The 24,271-nt window shown below is 38.4% G+C and overlaps 1 protein-coding gene across 2 annotated transcripts in view; it reads left to right on the forward strand.

Annotated features, from left to right (window-relative positions):
• The window catches only part of PDHX (pyruvate dehydrogenase complex component X), a 59,930-nt gene that overhangs the window by 29,045 nt on the left and 6,614 nt on the right, over nt 1–24,271 (forward strand). For both annotated transcript variants that reach the window (XM_075502454.1, XM_075502455.1), the window contains exons 4-10: nt 4,529–4,734; nt 6,880–6,978; nt 12,154–12,337; nt 13,963–14,110; nt 16,206–16,264; nt 18,184–18,342; nt 20,455–20,519. In XM_075502454.1, coding sequence (XP_075358569.1) covers nt 4,529–4,734; nt 6,880–6,978; nt 12,154–12,337; nt 13,963–14,110; nt 16,206–16,264; nt 18,184–18,342; nt 20,455–20,519 — 920 coding nt within the window. The remainder of the gene's footprint in view (nt 1–4,528; nt 4,735–6,879; nt 6,979–12,153; nt 12,338–13,962; nt 14,111–16,205; nt 16,265–18,183; nt 18,343–20,454; nt 20,520–24,271) is intronic.

Consider the following 24,271-nt stretch of genomic DNA (forward strand, 5'->3'; position numbering starts at 1 on the left):
TAATTTTTTATTTAAAAATTTATACAGGGAATCTGCCCCCCAATGTATCTTATTGTGTTCTTCTTTAACAACTCCCCATACCTGTTTGGCAGGAATTATAATCCTGCCATCACTCAAGTGGGCCCATCCTTTGGAGGGAACCTGCCTTCCCATTTCTTCTATTAATTCTTTATCAGCCCTACAATATTCAACATTTTCTTGGTCACCTAGACTCCTACTTCTATTATCCGGAATTAAGGTTAAAATCTTTTGCATTCTCTCCGCTGCCTGTTTAGCCTCATAATCAGCTAACCTGTTACCTTTTTCCTGGTCAGTGTTACCCTTCAGATGTCCTCGGCAGTGCATGATAGTGACTTTGGTTGGCAGTCGGACTGCTTCTGATAGGTGAAGGATTTCCTCAGCATGCTTGATCTGTCTCCCTTGTGTGGTTAGTAGTCCTCGTTCCTTCCAAATTGCTCCGTGAGCGTGGACAACTCCAAAGGCATATTTGGAGTCCGTCCATATATTTATCTTTTTCCCTTTTGTCAATTCCAGGGCCCTAGTCAGGGCAATAATTTCAGCCTTTTGAGCTGATGTTCCAGCAGGTAATGATTGAGATTCAATTACTTTGCTTGCTGTTGTCACCGCGTACCCAGCCTTTCAAATACCTTGTCGGACGAAGCTGCTTCCATCCATGAACCCGGAGTCTTGTGCATCTTCCAGGGGTTCTTCTTTTAAATCTGGTAGTACTACAGCTGCCACAGCTCGTAGGCACCCTGGCCACCCTTTGCTTACTTCATCAAGTTGAAAACAGCCAGAAGGGTTTAGTAACGTCAGGTAGGCCCAGGGCTGGGGCCTTCATCGGTTCCTTTTTAAGTATTTTGAATGCATTTTGAGCTTCTCTGGACCAAATCAATTGAGTAGGATTGTTTTTCAAAAGTTCATATTAATTGTAAATCCATAATCGACACCAACCTGTCATTCCCAAGAAGGTCCTGAGTTCCTTTACCGTTTGAGGGAGGGGGGTTCTGCAGATGGCTTCTTTTCGTTCCGTTCCTAATTCTCGTTGTCCTCCAGATAGCTTGTATCCAAGGTAGGTTACTTGCTGTCGCACCATCTGAGCTTTCTGTTGAGAGACTCAATACCCATTCAGTCCCAAAAAGTTCAACAAATTAATAGTCCATTGAATACAATCTGACTTTGTTTCAGTTGCTATTAATAAGTCCTCCACATAATGTAGAAGAGTTCCGTCTCTGGAGGGAGGATCCCATGTCTCAAGTTCTCATGCTAATTGGTTCCCAAAGATGGTTGGACTGTTCTTAAAACCTTGGGGTAACACTGTCCAGGTAAGTTGGGTTTTCCTACCAGTAGTAGGACTTTCCCATTCAAATGCAAACAGGTTTTGGCTCTCCTTGGCCAGAGGCAAGCAGAAGAATGCATCTTTCAAATCTAATACTGTAAACCATACTTGTAATTTAGTAAGTAAAGTATAAGGATTGGCCACCACAGGGTGTAAATCTTTAAAATTGAGGGGTTTTAGAAAGAACACCTTTTCCTGTTGGCCAGTAGCTCCCACTACAGTCACAAAGTCTTTACTCACAGGTATCAATTCCTGATTTAAAACAGAGAAAGAAGCACCTGTGTCTACTAAGAATTCTACTTCTTTCTCTTGTCTCCCCAGTCCTCCTCTACTTTCAGAGAGCCTTCCCCTTCCTCGTCCTCTAAATCCTTCTCTATTCACCATTCCTCTCTGTTCCAAGGATGCCTCCGTGCGGCAGGAGGTTAACACCACAATCCTTCTGCCACTCCGGGCGATTCCGCAAAGTAAAAACCATATCCGCATACATAACCTCATCCCATTTTCCTTCTCTCCATAAGAACAACATTAACTACAATACAGTATTATAATTTAAAGATCCATTAAAGGGCCATTTTTCACCATCTTCTAATTTGTACAGGGGCCACCACTGATCACAATATTTGATTAATGTTTTCTTATTCACACTCCCACCTGGTTGTCCCCCTATCTCTTTCCAGTGTGCTAAGATACATCCTAGGGGGCTTTTCTTTACAATACCACCACTTTGCTGTCCCCCCATTCTACCTTATTGATTCTGTACTTCCGTTATCCTCCCACAGATTATTTTAATAACCTCGACCTGTCGCACTTTATTCTCCCACTCTGACCACGTTCCACAATTCTCACATTGAATAAATTTTGGTCGCAAATAAAACAATTCACAAGGAAAAGCGGTTCACATTCATTTTCAGGATGAGACGCACAGGTCTCCAGGTTTTCCACACTCACTTTGCAGTCACACTGTGTCTCAGTCACTCACCAGTCACACCAGAGTTAACTCAGCTCATTCACGCTTAGTTGCCGATTTTGCAGTGCCTAACGAATATATCCAAATTCAATACCAATAAACCAATATCCGAGTTTGGTGCCAGTAAATCCATACCGCCAACAGTACAAACTCATGCGGGTTTCATAAGTGTACCAATACCAAAAGGCATGTTATTGCAGAAGTACAAGGCTTAACCCGTGCCTGTACCAACGTACCACCAACAGTACAAACTCATGCGGGTTTCATGAGTGTACCAATACCAAAAAGCACGTTATTGCAGAAGTACAAGGCTTAACCCGTGCCTGTACCAACGTACTAAATACCAAATGTATACCCTCAGGCACTAGTAGCCTGGTATACGGCACTCAGCGTAGGACGTCTCCTACGACTTAGGAGAACCTTCCAAATGACCGGTCCCAAATTCCAAAACAGATAAGATTTAAAGAATACCTTTTTCCTTTAGATGGTCCTTGTCTGCTCCCGCAGTGATCCGATTGAGGCGAGGAGTCCCTCCGGGAAATCCCGGGGGTACCCTAGGGAGTCCTGTTCTCAGCGGGTCCTGCAGCCGAGCAGAGCGGGTCCCATCTGGGGTGCCAAACTGTTGCCGTGAAAAGCCGAAATCAGAACTCAATAGTCGGGATGACTATTAAGCAGGTATTTTTTATTGCAGCACTGGGGATTGCTCCGCCACAAGTGCTCCGCCAGGTTAGCGCAACACATCAGTTCATATACAGAAAAATCATACATATTCATCAGATTTCTTGAAAAGGGCAGTTTTATGGTGATGAGTTCCCGGAATTCATTTACATAGTCCAAGCATGCGCAGTAAAATTAGGGTTAGGGTCTTTTCACCCTCCCGGTGGTCTTCCATAGTCTTCCTTACGTTGTCCACTAGTTGAACTTTGGGCTTCCTTTGTCCATATATAGTCATTGAGTTAGCTCATCAGTCCTTCGGCCTCGGAATGTTACAAGGGGGTCGATTTAAGCTAGTTCTTTGGTGCTTATCTTTGGCACAATTGTCCTAAGTTCCTCTTATCAGTGATTCCTAATTAGGAAGCCTAACGAGCTTGCTCAAGGCCTGCTTAGTCCTATCAGGTAAGAAGTCACAGGAGATGTTCCACCATCCACTCTGCTCAGCAGGTAACCAAAACTATCTTTGCAGGGGAAGAGAACAAAAGAGAACAAGGATAAGCTAAAAAAAATGCAAGTCTATGTCTTAGTCAGGGACTGTCAGGGATTTAACCCTTTCAGGCTGGTACAACCTCAGTTGTATTTGACTACCTGTGGTCCTAAAGGACTTTCTTTACATTTGGTGTGATGCCCTGGAAATGTTACTGCTTTTGAAAACCTGAAGAGTTGTACTTCTGCAACCATTTCAGAGACTGTAGGAGGAGCCCTTCATTAGGTTCTTAACATGACTGCCATGCCTTTATCTGTCAAGCATCAAAGAGATATTTTGACTGTGATACAGATATCTTTTTGTTTTAAAAGAAACATCTAGAATAGATTTGCCTTATCCAATCTAATTAGATTATATTTAAATTAGATTAGATTTATCTTTCTGTAAGATCTGTTTAGATGTTGAAACAGTGATTTAAATACTGCCTAAGTGCTGCCACTTCCTTGGTGGACAGACTTGTTACTTGGCACCAGTTATGTTAAAATAGACAAACTTAGAGGTGGAAGTTAGTGGAAAGTGGATGTTATCCTTTTCAAAAAGAAGTAATGGGGCACTGTTGTGGGGTTTTTGTCTCTTTGTTCCCTTAGTTTCTAAATTTACAAGCTTTAAAAAGTAACACTGCTAGATACAGGGTAGATACCTCAAAGTGCAGCTGCACAATGTGTCCAGCAAAATTTCAGGCTCTATTTGCAAAGATTAGGTATCCGCATTTGTTTTCAGTAGCTAATGTGACTTTATTCTTGGAGGTACTCAGTAGTCTGTAACTTGCTTGCTTTGATTTCTGAATGTAAACTTCGGATGTATGGGATTTGGGGGCATAAGTTAATATTCCTCACCTCATAATAACAACTGTAATTAATTTCCATCATGTGTCATCTTATTAATAGTAGGAGTAAAATAGCATATATTTTCTTGATGAAGTGTCATTAATATGTCTGAAACTTTCACATCTACCATTTTTAGTCATATTAGTCTAGACAGTGCAATATGTAACTTAATGTTCTCATTGCCTTAAATTTAGGTGGAAGAAGGAAGCAAAAATGTACGCTTGGGCTCACTAATTGGTCTGCTGGTAGAGGAAGGACAGGACTGGAAGCAAGTTGAAATACCAGCTGATGGTAGTGATCCATCTTCTCTGACTCCACCAACACCTGCGCTTACCTCAACTCCTGCAGGTGTTTCAGTTTCAGCCCGTCCTAAACTGGAACATCAACCTGGAAAATTGCAGTAAGTTTCTATGTTTGTTATGAAATGGAGCTCTTATTTATTTAGATGAGTAGAGCTGAACCAAGAAAAATCTTGTGTCCCTCTTTACCTAGTATTGAGCTGTTAGTTTAAGAGAGTGTTTCAGTATGTGTGAGGTAATAAAGCTTGCCTGCCCAGAATATTTCTTTGCTTGTAAGCCCAATAAGTCCATTCTTATTCTCTAAAGTCTATTCCATTCTCTAAAGCCCAATAAGTCTATTCTCTAAAAAAACAACATAGTTTTATTAGAACACATTCTATGGATGTGCTTTTATTCTGACGTACAATTGCTTTACGAAGGATTCTAAGCTTAGATTAGGAAGAAGTTGTGTTTATATACAATGGACACTAATGCTTATGCATCAGATGCTCAGTTTACCTATAACTTGTTTTTTATTTATTTTTTAGGAGAAAAAAGAAACAAACAAATGGTACACTCCAAAACCCTTCTAAGCTCTTGCCCTTTTGATATTAGAAAAAATTTCTTCTTACTTTCATAACAGTGGAATGTGAAAAACTCAGAACTGTGGGTTTACGTGCTCTTTAGTTTTGTTTTGATCCATTAGGGTACTCTAAGCATTGCAAACGTCTTAGAGGGGGAGTAAATTAACCCAAAAGTGTTAGTCAGGTAACAGTAATCTATAAATAACTGGTTTATGTTGCAGGATGTACCTTATTTAGAGGTATCACTCCTTATTTGGAGTGAATTGTGATAACACAAAAGCTGTAAAATTACAGCCTATTAAGGAAAAGAATAGGAAACTAATTTTGGTAGCATGTGCTACACAAAGTTTGGTTTTGGTTGTTTGGGGGGTTTTTGGTTTTCTGGTTTGGTGGGGGTTGGTTGGTTGGTTTGTTTTTCCAAACCTCATTGCCTTTTCTGTCTGGTTTGCTATGTTTACTTTTGCTGTCAGCATTTAAGCTCTTTTCATGCAAGTGGAAGACAACTAATTGAGGTTATTGCCCAAACGTTGCCTGTAGTAGGAGGATGATCCAGGGAAAGGATCCTTGAAAGGATTAAGTCATGCATTTTAGTACCCAAGAACATCAGAAGTGCATCTGTTTCACTGCAACTGTTAATTAGAGATGTATCAGTGTCTTTGGAATCAAGTAATCATTTATGACATGGGGTTTTTTGCAAGGGCTTATGGACGATTCTTAAAACTCAAAGTGGTGCAAATATAGTTTCCTTTAGGAAATAATGGATTGGAGATTTTGTGGAAAGACTTGAAACCAAGTATTTATTCTTTTATGAAAATGTTGCTGCTTTTGTATCTAAGAATTCTGAAATGTCTTCTCTACATGTTGGTGTTTTTCCTCATTTCAGAGAGCAAATCATGCTAAGGTGCACTGGGTGCTCTGTAGCTATGTACTGTGCTTTGTAGTTGATCGTTGTTTCTGTTTCCAGGCAGAAATGTTACTATTGAGTATACCCCATTTGGGTCAAGATGGCAGGTACAGGTTTACTAGTATTATACTATATCTTACGTATATACTAATTAAAATGTTTAAGTGTGGGAGGGCTTAATATTTAGTCTTCTAAAGCAGATACTGAATTATGCAACTACATCTGTATGGCTTTTGCTTAATGAAATGGCTACTTTTTCAGAAAATCAATCCTATAAAATAAAATTGAAGCTAGGGCAAAGGTAATGTTATAATTAGAATTAAACTGCATTAATGATGCAAATATAGCTAGCCAAACAAATAACAGAGATGAGCAACCCTCTTGTCTGAGCTCCTAAACTCATTTTTTAATGTTACTATAACAAGCTGGTCTTAAAAAATACATTTGGTTCTTCACTGATGACCCTCTTCCAGAAGAATCTGCAAGTATATTGCATTGCTGCTGTAAGATGAAAGCTTGGAGATGAGTTTTCCACTCTTTACTTTGATTTCTTTAAGGTCATTGTTTTGTTTTTAAATTCAACCTTGCGTTACAGCTTGGTGAAGGGCTACAGTCTGACTTCAGCGTTAGGATCACAGCCTTTGTACAGAACTCTGTTTTCTTCCCCAGCTGTTGCTTCTGAAATAGAGCATATATTGTGTAGTTTCTCTTGATATACCTTAAATGAAATAAGTTAATCTTACTGTTTAAATAGTTTATTTTTCTCCTTATTTCTTTAGGGTTCGCTTAAGTCCTGCAGCTCGCAACATTCTGGAGACGCATGGACTAGGTCCAAGCAATATTACACCTTCTGGGCCTCGAGGAATCTTTACTAAAGAGTATGTAGATATTTCAGTAAAGCTACAACCTCATATTCCCTTATTTCTTCCTTTGAACCTAGAACAACCTCCATGAACTCGAAAAGTCCATTTATTTAAAAAGCCAACTTTTTGTTCCATTTTTTTCGATGGGGAAATGGCTTAAATTTGAAAAAAACCTGTTGAGAAGATACGGAGAATAGGTTAAGAAATATTGTAAGAATCCTTTAATTAAAAAAATAAAACCCTACTTTTTGTTTTTATATCTTATCTGAGCTGTGTAGTACTGTTGTCACATTTCCTGCAGCTCAGCCTGATGGTGGCTATCAACTCCTAGGCATCACTGTTAGCTATCATTGTGAATCTCAAGAATTTTGGTATTCAGAGATGTATTCAGAGCCAAAATAAAACAGCAGTGGCCTGTTTTCTTCAACTCCTTTTCTTTGGGGAGTTCAGATCTTTTGCTGCTTTCACTGAAGTTCAATTATGAAGTCTGTCAGGATTTAATTTGTTCCTTTTTTTTATCAGGCAGGGGAGAGCAATGAAATGTAATGGTAAGAAATCCAGAGTTCTGTTTTTATCCTATCTTTGATTTAAAGAATGTTTGTTTACAAACCTGTGGTTTGTTATGATCAGGCTTCTAGTAGTCTACTATACTTTTTGAGTATTCGGATATAACGATTGGCACTCAAGCCTTGGAGTGAGGAACTTGTGTATAAAAACGTGTTGTGGTAGATCCAAAGCCCTTAGCCTTGAAATGGTGCATTATCTTCACATTAACGTGTATATTATTGGGGATGAGGATTTTGGCAGGAATACTTATTTTTGTTCTCAGTAAAATTATCCCTTTTTGACAAATGCCATTGTTCACCTGCACAGACCTTGTTAGCTGCTGTAATTTTAGTTCCATTCAAAGACAACTAGGTCAGTGTAACTTGTAATTGAACCCAGAGAAGCAGAAAGTGGAAGTCTGCTGTTTTTTCAAAACTTTTTCCTGTGGTCTCTGGCTGAGTTGAGATAAAATAAGGAGTTGAACAGGTATAATATCCTGTGTAACAGCAAATTACCAGAGAGAGTTTTTTGTTAATTATGTATGTGTAGTGGTAATTTATGGTGTGTTACTAGGCTATGGCAGGTGGAAACCCTCCAGGACTTTGAGCTACCTAATTAACATCCCCTAGTTGCCATGGCGATGTAGCAAAGATTTTTTTTTTTCTCTGTAGCTATGAGAATTATCTAACAAAACCTTCTTTTTTCAAAACTGCTTTCTTCCATACAAAAGATTCGACTTTTGAAATGTCACTTTAAGATACAGAATGTCTGGGGGTTTTTTAACCATTCTGTTGAAATGGTGTTAATCTTTCACATGCCTACAGGCTCTGCTATTATGTTCAGTTTGAAATTAAGTATTTGCAGGTTTTGGTAGAGAACTGCTACAGACGTTCAGGGAAATATTTCTTGAGATTACTGTTAAAATACATGCCATGCTTTATAGCTGAGTGACTCGTGATCTCTTTTTCAAAGTAGACTAGCGATTGATTCTTTGAGAGAGTGTTGCAAGTTCACTTTTCACTTTTAAACTCTGAGTTTCCTTACTGAACAGGGCTCATGCTTGCCAGATTACAAGAAACAAAGAAAGATAGTGAGTCATGTAAGCAGGCAAGATTCTTTTCCCTCACCTTTCTATGTTTAAATTCAATTAACTGTAAAACTTTTAACAGCAATAGGAGCTTTCACTTAATAGCTTTCTCTGTCATAATCTACTCCCTTAGTAAGCTGATATTTCATTTCTGTTATGTGTCTGTGCAAGGATGAATTACTGTTGTCTTCTTCCTGCTTGTTTTTGTTTTATGGAGTGGCAGCTTTTTTTTATTTTTAAGCAATATCCTCTGCTTTCTTCAGCAATACACTAGAAAATTGATGTGTCAATACAAAGTAACTCACAACTTTCATCAAAGATTGCACCATGTTCCTAGTCGTCAGCTCAGACACTGTGTTTGGGAGAGCTATGTTAAAATTGTTGATTGTTTCAGACTAATTCTGCCCTTTCTCATCCTATTTACTAGTCATCTAGGGATTTATAAATAAATAAATCCCATAAAAAGGTGGGGTGGGCTAGTTACCAATAACTGTGTTTTTCTGAGGCCATGTTCTTCCCATCTGTACCTTCCTACCAGCTGTCACTGTTAGTGTCATTTAGGATCTCAGAGCTGCTCAGGCATTTGCATTTTCAGCTTGCAGTAAGGCACAGCGTGCACATGTAGTGTTGGTTTTCCAGAGAGTCATTTCATGTGTATGTATTGAGTGCAGACTTACAGTGGGATCTATGCTGTGTGCCACTTGTCAGCTGCCATTATGGAGGAATGAGTTCCTTTTATGATGTTGATAGGGCAGTAAGTCTGATACCTAGAAGTTTCTGATGTGTAACATTCTCTGCTTACCTTTTTCCTTCTTTCAGGAAATCTTCTATGAATTGAGTAATTGGATGTTCAGATGAAAGTGGGTTGGGACAATTTAGTAACAATAACTGCTACCAGAGGAAGCTAGTGTCAATCTGTGCATCTCCTCTTGCACCATTGGGTCCTTAGTGATTTTTAGGTGTGTGTATAACCTCTAACTTGTCCATTTCAAAGTATATTTTGAGCAAAAAATACTCAGTTTACTTTTGCCATTCTTTGGATTCTGGCTAATGTGAAGTGGAAAGACTACACGCTTCTGTAGTAGTGGTAAACTGAAGTGTAACAAAGTTGCCAGAATCTGCATACTTCTAATAATAACAGTTTGGTAAGGTATATTTTTGTTTAATAAATGTTTACCAAGCTCTGGTATCTTTTCTGGGGAGCAGACTACTCTCATGTTTGTTACCTGTCTCTCTCATCTTTCTCCATTACTATCCTGTGTTGATAGAGTACTTGGAAAGATGTGTCCAACTCTTCCTTTTCCATTTCTAATGAAATATCTGTTTGCCTGACTTGTACTGAAATCTGTTTAATTTGATTTGCTTTGGTGCCTTCTCCAACTCTGCTTATATGCAGGCTCACAATCTTGCACCCATGACAGTCATAACATTGCTGTACCTATTTTTCTTAATCAGTTAAATCATGTGGAATTGGTGGGGGGCAAATAATTTTTATATGTACATATAACAAATATTTATATAATATATAAAATAGAAATATATGAAATATGATTTTTGTGTATGTATATTTTATATATATTTATCTCATACTCACGCATGAGTTTCAAAAACTCCTGAGTGAATCTTCTAATCTAAAAATAAGCTCAATTTTGGCAATAGATTTTTCCATTAACACACTAAAAGCCATTAATATTATTAAAGCATTTTGACTTGGCTATGTTAGGTAGGACCATCTGGTTTTTGTCACTTGTATAACATATGGAAGTAATTTTAAAGCATTTCCTTAGCTTTAAAATATATAATAAGCTATAAAAGCTTTCTTTTATGTGTTATGGAATATAATGAGCAGATGGTCTGTCTTATGACTGCCAAGTTAAAACCCTTAAGTAATTTTTGGTAGCTTCTAATATGTTAACTAGGAAAGTTGCATTATGTCATGCAGTTACTTTTTTGTCTCAAATTGTAATGCTAGGGGATGACTTTCATTTCAATGAAATCTGATTCCCCTTCCCCCCCTTATAGTAGTTATGTTAAATACTAAACACTTATTTTTAACACAAATTTTGGCTAACGTTAATTTCGGAAGACAAGTAACAACTTTAATAATGACAAATTTACATCCTGAGCTCAGTCATTCTTTTAAATTTTTAATATACTTTGCTGAAGACTGTATTGAAGCTAAAAAATAAATTGAAGCAAGTCAACAATCAGTAAAAGGCATTATATAGAACATACAGAGCTTTTTGGTTTTCAGTTCTTGGTTCCGGAGCGCTACTTTGTTAGGAAGAACTAAGAATGCATAATGTTGCTCTGAGATTTTGTCCTTTCTACATAAATTTAATAACACATAAACTATTGACTCTCACTCAATAATAGACTCTTACTCAAGCAATAATCTAATGAAATTAGATAGCTTTGGTTTTAGTATTTATGGCTTATGTTTCGAAGCCATGGTATAGTTGTAAATAGTCTGATTTTTATTTTTAATTTCCTCCCGGTTTATGTAATAAAATTTTGTATACATAAACCTTTTTATACATGCTGTAGTGATGTCTTCATGAAGTGATAGAGATTTATCTAAGGTATGTGATACAGACTTTTATTATCAGATCTGGAGCATAAAGAGAGGACATCTATGACTGATACAGCTCTTTTAACAAGTCGCTAGTATAGGCCCAGTTACAACTGCAAAACAGAAATTTCACTATAGCTTATTTCCCTTGCAATTGGCAGTGGTGGTCTGAATGCAGTCTTTTCTGTTTAGCCTTGTAGGCGCTAATCTTTAGCGTGTTTCTTTATAAATGCAATGCACCTAGGGTAGATGTAGTGTTATAGCTTAAAGATGGGAGTTATGTCTGTCATGCTGTGCCCACAAGAGGGAATTTTTGTGGGGGTAGCTATATTAGTATAAAGACCATGGGAGAATGCTTATAGAGTAGATGTTGAGCCACAACTACACCTGGGACTGTTAGACGTTACTCAGTTTTGGGCTTTGGTTTTTTAGTGTGGTGCTATCTTTCAAAATGCTTTTGAAGTATGGACTTGCATACTTTCTATGCTTCTTTGTGCATATTTATGTCAGAAGGGTGTGAGAAGTGAATGATAAATGTGCTACTCAGTTTTCTGTGAGCACTACTTAATTACGTTAAATTCAAATGATTACAAATACAATAGATGAAACAGCTTTTATTTGAGACTTTATAGCCTGAGTAAGTGTACTCGATCTTATTTAGAAGAATTATTAGTGCAATCACAAATTACCTTGTACACTCACAATTAGTGATGAATGTTATGCTTCTCTAACAAATGTTTTCTGTTTACTGCATATTCAAGCCCTTTTATTCACAGAAGTTAATGAGAATTTACTAAAAAGATACCACGAGACACAAAATTAATATCATTTAATAATAGTCGCCTTCTTAATGTTTGGTTTGACAACAGAAATTTAAATGTACAGAAGTGGCTAATTAATTAAAATAAGTGATGGAATAGTAATAATTTGGGAATTTTTGAAATAGTTTCTTTGTTGTCAGTATTTCACTTTGTTTAATCACCAGGGATGCTCTCAAACTTCTGCAAGAGAAGCAGAAGGGCAAACCCAGTGAATTGAAACCTGTGGTTTCTCCAGCTCTTCCTCAGCCTACTGCAGTGCCTTGTGCTTCGCAAGCAACAGTTGTGACTTCTGCTTATCCAAGGCCAGCAGTTCCACCAGTTTCCACACCAGGACAACCTGCTGCACTGGTAACATTTGTGTTAAGTCCTCAATATTGCTACAGCTAAATATTGCCGTGGGTACTTAAGTAGCTATATGAGATTTCCAGAACTGGAGAGGTGAAGGAAACTAAGGTCCCCCAGGTGCCAAGCCCGGTCATGTGCAGTTTTTAGTATGTTTGTGTGATTCTAAAGCAGTGTAATTCAAACTGCAGAGCTCCCAAAATTATGGTCTGCACACTACTTTGTGTAACTTGCAAACTGAAGCCATGAAAAAATTTATATTGCAGGCCTTGTGTCGTGGTTTAACCCCAGCCAGCAACTACCTTGGAAAGGGGAAAGTCAGAGAGGCAGCAGTTTTATTTCAGTCCCCAAACAAGAAGATGCCATTAGTTTGGAAATCAACAATACACAGTTTCCCTCAATCCCTGCAGGATCAGTATGTCATTGTGTATTTCCAAACTTGGAGAAACTTGAATTCTGATTTATTTTTACTGTACTTCGTTTGTTTGCTTTCCTGCAATATAAGTATATGTAAATGTCCATTGATGAGTTGTCAAGAAGTGAAGAAGGAAAGGGCTTAATGGTTGCTTTGAAGAGTAATTTTGCAAACTCTAGCACCTAAATACAGTTTCTATGTTAATTTGAAATGTTAGAAATACCAGAATTTTTTTTTTTTTTAAAGAATAAATGCCTGTGCTGAAATGCACATGAGTAGAAATTGAAAAGCTTTTGTGAAACATGGGGGGAAAACATTTCTGGCTCTAGAACTAAATTTGAAGTATCTTTACAGGCTGAAGTTTACAATGTAGTTACAATTCATAACATTCAGAGAATGCTGCTTTTTTTGCACTGTACAAAGAATGAAACAAAGCACAGAAAGCTCAAACTTAGATATTTTTCCATTACAAAAAAAAAGTTTCTATGGTTGCACCAGAACATATATATTGCAATTTGTTGTGTTGAGTACTACTCAGTATGTAGTATACGTGCTATAGATTAGGTATACAAAATAATACGAGATTCTGTAAAACGTTTTCTTGCTTTCTGTAGTCACTGATATTTAAGAGATTCCTTGAAAGTTGACTTGCTTCTGTGAAGAAGTTGGGCAGACTTCTGCATTGAAACATTACTGAATATATCTGGAAGGAGAGAGAAGAATAACAAAAAAGATATGCAGTAAAGCCTGTCTTAACAAACCACTCAGGGAACTGAAAAAGCAGTAGCTTACTGAAGAAATATTCTATTATAATTTAAATGGAACAAAGTATATTCTGAGCAATACGCCAGGTGTGGCAGATGCAACAGTGCTCATATACTCTGGATGAGAATTAATGCCTGAATACTTGGAAATACTTTTTTTTGAAGCAGTCTGCTAGAATGGTAGGATTAATTCTATACTGTAAAGTGAAACTGTCTTTATTCTATAAAACCTATTGTGCTGATCCAAATTAAGGGGAATAGACTAGAACACTCAATGGTCTTAATCATATTAATTTCAGTAATTGGAATGTATTGCTTTTTCATGTCTAGGGGATATTTGAAGTGAGCAGGAGTCAGTGACGATAATGCATCAATTCTGGAGTCCCATTTCAGCAAAGGGGAAGTATGTTTGCTCTCTTGATATTTAATATGCAGCATATGATTTCTTTCAGGGCACATTCACAGAAATCCCAGCTAGCAACATCCGAAGAGTTATTGCTAAGAGATTAACAGAGTCTAAAACTACTATACCTCATGCATATGCTGCTGCTGACTGTGACATTGATGCTATTTTGAAATTAAGAAAAGAACTGGCCAAAGGTTAGTGATTGAACTGATTTACTATAACATGTAGTACTAATGCAGTTTGTCTTGTTTACATAATTTTGCCCAGGAGGTGTAGATTTTTGTATAGGCAGAGCACTATGCATTCAAATAATCTTCTTTGGTATTCTGTAATGTTGGACTCAAGCTGTAGTTTCTTGTGATTATTGAATTGGACAACTTATCAAGATATAGGAAGACAGAGGTGTTACTTTGCCAACTAACACAACACTGGAGACAACTGCAATTTAATACAGGACTACACATTGTCCAGTAGGTTTTTGTTTCCTTCCATCCAGATGCAGCAATATTTAGCTTCTTGATGGTTAAAATCTCAAATTATTCATGTGAAAAATAATGGGTGAGGCTTCAAATTAAAATACAGTCATGCTCTGTCCTTCTAGGTACAATATTAAAATTTAGTTTTGCTGGCCTCTTTGAATTTACTGGAAAAGGAAACCTAATGCAGCCTCTCAAATTCTGGGTGAGAGTGGCTTTATCCATGGTGAGGAAAGAAAGTGTGTTTTTAGCACACGCCAGCCAATGCATGGTAAATGCCTCTTGAAGGCAAAGTAATGGTATTAATGTGAAGGAGGCAGGGTTATCTTTCACTGAAATTCATATATTTGCTTAAAGGTGTGTTAAACTGTTGGAATAGAAATCTGTCCCACAGAAAACTGGATAATTTTAAAATATACATTGAGAATTGGATTAAAAGCTATAAATCTCAATATATATGTGCAAATCCCAACTTTCATGTGTCTACTGTGTCTTATTTATACAGAAATGTTTATGTATGAGATTAAGAAATTTAATTTTCCCTTTTTGTCTCAACTTGTATTCACTGAAGTGAATTATTTAGAAAAAGTTCGTGAAGTTTAAGGTCATAATGCAGGTCAGTTATGTGGTAAGTGGATACTTGGTTCATTCCTCCAAATTTATGATCACTTAAGGAGATTTCACTTAATATAATTCTATAATCTATAAATAATTTTCCCTTTACAAAAGCATTTCTAAAGGTATGTGTATTACATGCCATAAACCAGACTTGAAAATGAAGTAGTTTTTCTTCTTGATCTGTTCAGCTGACAGCAGTGATGATGGTGATACAGTAATGTAGCTTTTTTTTTATTGTGAGAATGATGCATTTAATATTGTGTAAATGTCATGCATCTTCAGGGTAATCTTGTAGCAACTGTGGCATATTCTGCATTGTATCTATAGGCTTTGCTTCTGCTGCCAGTCCTGATCTTAGTGTTAGTACTTTCAGTCTCCTAAAACTTGGAAAAAAATAATGCTGGGCAAATATAGCCATTGTTTCCATCCCTCCTTTCTCCCAAGCTTTTGGGGAAAGGAAGCAAATGTACCAAGTGTTACGCAGTATTTCTTAGGCTCACATAAAAAAAAAAAATCCAGTCCTCTCAAGGTTATTTTATCTGCTTGTGGCTAATGCTGCCTTTTTTTGTGTGTAGCTTTCCTTTTAATTTAACAACTTTGTCACTCATATTATTTTGCAGCCTGCTTTAGAATATATTGTTAACCCATTTTAAGGATTGATAGATGCCTTCATCTTGCTAATTCTTACGTTATAAGGCCCCAAAGGTCACTGGAGAATAACATACTTCTGATTTATAGCTGAATAAAAGCTGATCTCTGCAATTATTCCAGTTAGGCATCACACTATGTAAAGGATAGTAGTCTCCAGTATTGTCTCTGTATATTTAGAGCCTACAATAGATTTCTACATAGACAGTAAATATGTAAAGCCTAAAACCCATATAGGCTGCTACTTATAAGGAGGAGTAGTAATACTCGTTTGCAGCTTTTTTGACCACCTAGTAACAGCTAGAAGTCTCTGCTCAGAGACTTTCCTTGATGATAATCCTTTTGTCCCAAGGTTGATAATCCTTGTGTCCCAAGGGTGAGAAGTTTTCTTGCTTTTATGATTGTGTTTTGAAGATGAGTTGCTTTCTGACAATGTTTCAAAGAAGCAAATATGCTGAATCACTGGAAGCTTGTCATCACACAAACACTGATAAACAAATCTTATGAGCAATGATTGTTGTCTTTTTTTCTTTTTTTCTTTTTGCAGATGACATTAAAGTATCTGTAAATGATTTTATTATCAAGGCAACTGCAGTTACTCTGAAGGTAAGTGAATAATTGACTTGAAAAAATATATTTTATAGTAAACTGCCAAGGAGACAAGAGAAGTATTTTGTGAGCCTATATGGAGATATTAATGTGATCATAGCAAAGCTTGTAATTCTTCATCACTTATTGTCAGGTTTTTTTAAGCTCTCCAGGTAGAATTCTCTACGCTGTCTATGCTGTGGACTGTAAAAATGAGAGCTTCTTAGTAAAGATCCACTTACTACTGTTATCATCTGCAGATAATGGTAGATGCTTTGTCAGCAGACTAAAGCAATTGGCAAGATAAGTCTTCTATTCTTTGCTGTTGCATTTTCTCTTACAGTTATAAACAAATATTTACCTAAGTCTTATACCAATCTTGTGACTTACCTCAGATGTATTCCAATGGCATATTCAGTGATCCCTGCTTTGAATTGGAAACTATTCAGGCAACTGATCTTTGCTCATTGCTAAGAATTGTCAATGTACAAGTTAAACGATTGCAATACATCCTGAAGTTAAGATCTTAAATTTCATTAGGCTCTACTTATTCCATGCCAAACTACAGAGGCTTCACAGTCTCCATAAGCTATTTGTTCCTTGGGTAGAACTGGATACCTTCCTTTCCAATTTGTGTCGATTGTTCTGCTTGGAAAACACTCCCAGTGCCACTTAATTTTTTGACGCTGAAAGGTTTCAGAGATCCTTTTTTAGGAGAACTCTCATCCTTTTAAACTGTCTCCTCTTAGTCCAGAGTGTCTCAAATATAATCACTTGGAAAACATAACGTGAAATTAATCTTATTTCCAAACTTGTGAAAAGAAAGAACTGTGATGGTTTCACTTAGATGTGGAGTGGTTTTGGTTTAAATTCAGTTTGCACTTAATTTTAGAATAAGTCATAGGTGGGAGCTCTGACCAGCCTGAAGGCCAGTATTTTTAAGGTTCAGGAGGAAATAGTGTCTTTTAGTGATCATTAACAGCTGGAAAAGATCTCTGTCGGGTAGAAAGATAATTAAGGGGTACACACTCTTGAGCCTCAGACTGTCCCATGGAGTTTGCCCTTGTCATCAAGGCAACGTACTTGTGTGTGACAATGAGTGAATGCGGATTTTGAAGGAGTTTGATGTAGCCGTGGATTTATTACCTATAGCTTCTTAATTGCACAGTGATCACACCTTCTAGCTATATGGTAAATGTCTAGAAAAGCTAAACTTTTCTGATATCATTGCATTGTTTGAGCAGCGGGTTCTAAAAGCTACAAACAGACAAGATAAAGCAGAACAAGGATCCAGACTAGTTTCATTACCTCACAACAATACAGAAACATCAGAAAGGGAGTGAGAGCCATTTTTCTCATTTGCAAGGATTATTTTAACTATTCAAAAGCTGAAGGAGGAAGTTATTAAGTTGGGGAACTAACTTATGCATGTATGAGAACTGCATGGAATTACTATGAGAACTCATGGGAACTAATAAATGAATGTATGGAATTAAGAGAGAACACTGCACTGAAATGGACTTGAGAAATTTCTAGCCAAACATTAATAATATTAATGTATACTTGTTGGGTTTTTTTCCCAGCAGCACCAAAAAACCTTCTGGCTGCCCTGCCATTTTCAGTTCCTGGAGCATACATTCATGCTTTTTGTCAAACTAAGTTTAAATAAAATAAAATAAATGCAACCTAGTCATGTATGTCTATTCTTAGACCCTCACAGTGATTTTATTTTTTTTTATCTTTCTTGTGGCAGTCCTGATGACAGATGTGACCTGTTCTTTTGCCTTCATTTACAGACAGCAGTCTGTGATGCAGTAATTGATTTGGTGAATGCCTGTATGTAGCTATGCGTCTTAAAGGATCTTCCATTTTCTTGATAATTGATTGCACCATTGTTCTTTTAACAGCTGTCTCTTTTTACTCTCTCTCTTTTTTAGCAAATGCCAGATGTGAATGTAATCTGGGATGGAGAAGTCTGCAGGCAGCTGCAGTCCATTGACATTTCTATTGCTGTGGCAACAGACCGAGGTCTCATTACACCAATCATAAAAGATGTTGCTGCCAAGGGAATAAAGGAAATTGCTGCCTCTGCAAAGGTAGGTCTTAAATGTACGGCAGGCTGAGGAATATAGTAGCTATATAGCTTTTTTGTAGGAGAAAATGTAGCATGACCCAGATACACATCAGTAATAACAAAGGCAGTTTCAAAATGGATCTAAAGCAGTTTCAGCATTCCTTAGACTGCAAAATTAGTATTAATGTTGCAACTCTGTTCATTTCTAATTAACAGTAACTTAGCCATCATGTTATTTAGTTGAATGCTGGCTAGACTGTTTGAAAAAAACCTATACAGACTTCTGCAATTTAATATAATTGTATTTCTTTAATCCTCATGAGAAAGGTAGATAATGTTAATTTATTTAGTGTTTCTGGTCTTTGGGATTGAGATTTTGTTTGTTTGGGAGGTTTCCCCTCCACCCCCCTTTCCCAGAAATTTGCTTGTACACATTACAAATACTTTGTTTGTATGACTCTACCTCCAACCACATGCAAACAAAAAGAAGTCAATTCAATCATAGTTTCCACTTACTGACTCTGATCCTTTAAGGCAGGGGTGAGGCTTCATAGAACTTACCTCTTGGTAGATTGAACTGAGTGCTTGACAGGACATTCATAGAACGTATGTAGAAAATCCCTGGAAAGCAGAACAGGCAATTCCTGTAAAGCAATCTAGAAATTAAAAAAAAGAAAAAAAAAAAAGTCAATTCCTAGAAAGAACATGGAAAAAAATCCTAGAAAACAGTGGTAGAATTCCTAAAAAGGGACTGGAAAAATTCCTAGAAAACAGAGGGGATTCATGGAATAATCTTCTGCAAGAAAGTTTCACAAATGTGATATATCACTTTTTTCATGTTGTGATAAAGTAGATTTTTGGGGTTTTTTTATTTGCTTCCACAGAAATTTCTGCAACGTAATTAAATGTTTGGAAACTATATTAGTTTCATTATTTTTACCAGAAAAAGAAAAATATAAACAGACTGTGTGGCTTTTATCAGTATTCCTAGAAGTAGATCTGAGTCTATTTCCCTGACTGTGCTTTTGGAAAGAGTTATTTTTGTCTTAAAATGTCATAATGCTGCAATTGTCACAACATGACATTTTCCATGTCCACAAGTCCTTGTACAATTGGACTTGTGGAACAATTTCCATGTTCCACAAGTCCTTTTCTGCCTGCGGAATAAATATGGTACAAGCCAAAAAACACTAAATGTATTCTATATGTGATCATCTGTCCTGTGTACATTCCCACATCAGTCTCTGCTGTCAGTTGAAGAGCTCCTCATTTTGGAAAGGTTGCTACTAATGAAGAAGTCATCTGACACACTTCCAGTCACCACCTTTTCCATTGGGTACTCACAGGGTGTTAGGAACAGGTTGGTGGCTGAATAACTGTCTCTTGACCCACTGATGAGTGCCATTTCTCTTGAGGTCCACACAGTCCTTTCTTCCTTATGACAACTACTGTAAGAATTATTAATCCTGATTCCCACTGCTTCCATCTAAGGAGACCTCTGAACTAGAAACATCCTAAGTGGGGATAAGTTTCTCTTTCTCTGTGATCTTATCTTAGAACATACTATGAACTTCTTGGGCTGTATTTTGAACAAAATGTTTGTGGACAGTTTCTTCTGTTATATTTAGAAGTAGAAGAGTCTCACAAATGAAGTGGAGGTCACAGGAAGGGTGCTCTTTAAGGTGGTTGAATGCTTAGCTGGAAGAAATACATTCTCTCAATCTGCTAGAAAGTTCTGAAGTGGTACATGGCAGTTTCTTTAAACAAATATGATAAGAAGAATAATGTGAATTTGTCTCATAAGTATTTTGCTAGATATTTTTATCATCTAAAACACCAGGGAGAATGGTGTTTCCATTTGAAAACTGGAACAAGGTTTGTAAGGTGAGAGAACAGCTTTTATTGAACAGCCAATATCGTTGGGAAAATGAAATTGTGTGTCCTAGTCTCTTTGCCAAATCATTGCAGCTACAACAACAGTGTTGCTGAGCTGCTTCCCTAAATCCAAAAGCAGATAACTTTTTAATGGCTGTGTGGTACTTAAATGTCTTACTGAAGTAAAAAGAATTAGTCTATTACAACACTTAAATTTCTTTCCTCTCTTCTCCTCTTTTTCTTCTTTCATTTTCCTTAGGCTCTAGCAAAGAAAGCGAGAGAGGGAAAACTGTTACCAGAAGAGTACCAGGGAGGATCTTTTAGGTAAAACTCTCTAGCAGTGTTTAATATATGCAGTGTGGGTTCAGAACTGCTTTATCCTCAGCTATTCCACTGTGTGTTAAAGCATTGCCTTTTAAAATCTTGCTCCACTTAGGATGAAATGCCATGTGATGATTCTGAGGGCTAAACCTAGGTTGAGTGTCCTGTATCAGGGGAAACAATTTATCTTTGTACAGGTTTATTTCATCTGAGCCTGGTGTGAAATTAATGTTTTTCATACCGAGAGTGATCTGACTTTTATTTTTGCACCTAATTTTTCCCAATTGCAGAGGAATGTTGTTGGGTTGGTTTTCTTTTTAAATTACATTCTGTAGTTAGGAAAACCCATTGACAATAGTTTTAAAATAAATATTTTAAAAGAAGTTGTTTGGCAGAGGTATTGCAGCAGACAGTGATGTCCCATTTGTCTTCAATTCACTCTTCAGAGGAATGTCTCTAGAGGGGCAAAAAAAAGTTACAGCAAAGTTGTGGTGTTAACTCTTATAGTTTACTTTTAACTGAAACATTAAAAACTGAGTAGATAAACTTTAAATAGTAGCACATATTTAGTAAATATTTTTTCTATAAAATGTACTCTGCAAAAAAAGCTAGTGAACTCAGTGATGAGAAATAAATGGCATCTGTAAAAACATGAGCATAAATGTAGTGACACGGTTGCATAATTAATTTCTCAGCTGACTTTTTACACTCCCCAAGTTTCTAAAACTTTTAATGTACTGTATTTTATGACACAGTATCAAGCAACATTTTTTGTTATATAAACTTTAGCTTAGCTCACTTGTTAGTTTTCTAAAAGCTAATTCTGAATGCCTATGTTAATCATATCTTCTAGAATAGATAATTTGTGATGAGAGTAATGCTACAGACTTCAGAAACATTGCTGTAATGTATATTAATGTGCCTGGGTTGCAGCTGTCTGGAGTATGTGGCGCTCGTGCTGGAGGAGTGGTCAGAAAAAAAATCTCTAAGCCTTTCAGCACAAAAAATGTATGGAAATGCAGCAGTGGAGGCTTGGATGTCTTCATCAAAACAAATGGCCCCTGAATGTGAATAACTGTGGGTGTTTCTCTGGTAACAGATGGCAGTAGTGAGAACAGCTGTGTGAGGTGTGACTAGGTGGATGATCTGCTCAGCCTGGTGGCAGAGCTATGAGAGGAAGTAGAAAGGTTAATGAGCATCAAGAGGGCTGAGAAAGATAAACTGGTGGAACTGTGCTCTGCCTTCTGTGAGACAGAAACAGGAACAGCCACCAGAAAAAAAAACGACGACCAAGGAGATCCTGTATCCTGCCCCCACCAGGCTGAAGGCAGTGAAGGAAAGGAGTGAATGGAGACAAGTCTGTGCTTGGGGCAGCAGGCAAACCCCTCCTTGCCCACCTCCCCTTCCCAGGTGCCTCTGTACAACAGGTATGAGGCCTCTGGATGTGGAAGGACAGTCAATGGATGATGTGGATGACAGTCCATCTACACCAGAGGTGTTGCCAAGGTCAGAAAGGCCTACCGCTGTATCACTATCACCTCCACAAGGAAGAAAAGATAGGTTATAGTTGTAGGCAACTCCCTTCTGAGGGGAACAGAGAGTCCAGTATGCCAGACAGACCCTCCTCTTAGGGTAGCCTGCTGCCTCCCTAGCGCTGGGTTAAGGACATCACTAGGAAACTTCCTAGACTGGTGCAGCCCTTGGATTATTACCCATTACTGCTCTTCCATGTGGGTGGTGATGAGGCAGTAATGTGTAGTCCGAGGGCAATCAAAAGAGACTTCAGGGCCTTGCGATGGTTGGTAAGGGAATCTGGAGCACAGGTTATTTTTTCCTCTCTCTTTCCAGTTGCAGGCAGCGACATTGGAAGAAACAGACACATTCACTCAATTAATACATGGCTCCACGGCTGGTGTCACTGCCACAATTTTGGGTTTTTCAATAATGGGAGGGCCTACACGGCACCAGGCCTGCTGGTGTCAGATGGGATTCACCTTTCTCAAAGGGGGAAGAGGGTCTTTGCTCACAAGCTTGCAGGGCTCATTGACAGAGCTTTAAACTAGACTTGAAGGGGGAGAGGTGATAATATCAGGCTTGCCTGTGACAAGCTGTGGGAAGACATGCCACGGTTAGAGGGATGGGGTGCTAGCGAGGGCCCCTCAGCCTGTGCTCTGAGATGTGCTGGCTACACTGGAGCACACTTGAAGTCTTGCGTAGATAAGCCAGGGGCTCCTGAGGTAATAGGAGACAACAGGGAAACACCAGTGAAATACCTCAAAGGAATTAAGGGGTGTTCCTCTAAGAAGGTGACACGGCCGACAGCCCAGCTGTCGACACCAATGCACGCAGCATGGGCAACAAACAGGAGGAGCTGGAAGCCACCGTGCTGCTAGAAAGCTATGACCTAGTTGCCATTCCTGAAAGTTGGTGGGACAAATGCCATGACTGGAGTGCAGCTATTGATGGCTACAGGCTGTTCGGAAGGAACAGGCAAGGAAGGAAGGAAGGGCAGAGGAGTTGCCCTCTATGTTAAGAAATTGATAGAATATGAAGAGCTGTCTCTGAAGAATAGCCACAAGCAGGCTGAAAGCATATGGGTTCTTACCCATTAGACACCAAGGCAACAAAGAGAACCTTGTTGTTGGTGCCTACTACAGGCCACCCGATCAAGGGAAGCCTATTGATGAAGACTTCTTACTCCAGCTACAGGAGGCATTGCTCTCACAGGCTCTCGTCCTGCGGGGGCACTTCAACTACCCCGACATCTGCTGGAAAAGCAGCATGGCGAGCTGTAGGCAATCCAGGACTCCTGGAATGCATTGAGGATAGCTTCTTAACCCAGGTAATAGACAGCCCTACCAGAGGGGATGTGATATGCAATATATGCAATATAATAAATTATATGCAATATGCAATAGGTCACCAATGTAAGTGAGCTCATTAGTAATGTCAAGGTTGGAGGCAGCCTGGGCTGCAGTGATCACACATTGGTGGAGTTCACAGTCCTGAGGGATATGGGACAGGCAAAAAGTAAAGTCAGGACCCTGAATTTTAGGAAAGCAGACTTCCAGCTGTTCAAGAAATTAGTCAACAGGACCCCCTGGGAAACTGCCCTCAGGGACAAGGGAGCAGAACAGGGCTGGCAGATCTTTAAGGATGCTTTCCATAAAGCACACAATCTCTCAATCCCCAGGTGTAAGAAATCAGGCAAGGAAGGCAAGAGACCAGCATGGATGAATGAAGACCTGCTGGTCAAACTAAAGGACAAGAAGGAAATGCACAGGCAGTGGAAGCAGGGACAGGTATCCTGGGAACAGTATAGGGACACTGCCTGGTTGTGTAGGGATGGGGTCAGGAAGGCCAAGGCGTGGCTGGAGCTGAACTTGGCAAGGGATGCAAAGAATAATAAGAAGGGCTTCTATGGGTATGTCAGCTAGGAAAGGAAGGTCAAAGAAAGTGTACACCCCCATGATGAACAAGACTGGCAAACTGGTAACAACAGACAAGGAGAACGCTGAGGTTCTCAAACTTTTTTGCCGCAGTCTTCGCTGGCAAGCTCTCTTCCCAGACCTCTCAAGTGGATGGACCACAAGGCAGGGCCTGGGGGAGCAAAGTCCCTCCCACTGTAAGAGAAGATCAGGTTTGAGACCACCTGAGGAACCTGAACATACATAAGTCTATGGGACCTGATGAGATGCAGCCCAGAGTCCTGAGGGAATTGGCTGATGTAGTTGCCAAGCCCCTCTCCATGACAC

Source organism: Mycteria americana, chromosome 5 (assembly GCF_035582795.1).
Source record: "Mycteria americana isolate JAX WOST 10 ecotype Jacksonville Zoo and Gardens chromosome 5, USCA_MyAme_1.0, whole genome shotgun sequence".
NCBI classification, from domain to species: domain Eukaryota; kingdom Metazoa; phylum Chordata; class Aves; order Ciconiiformes; family Ciconiidae; genus Mycteria; species Mycteria americana.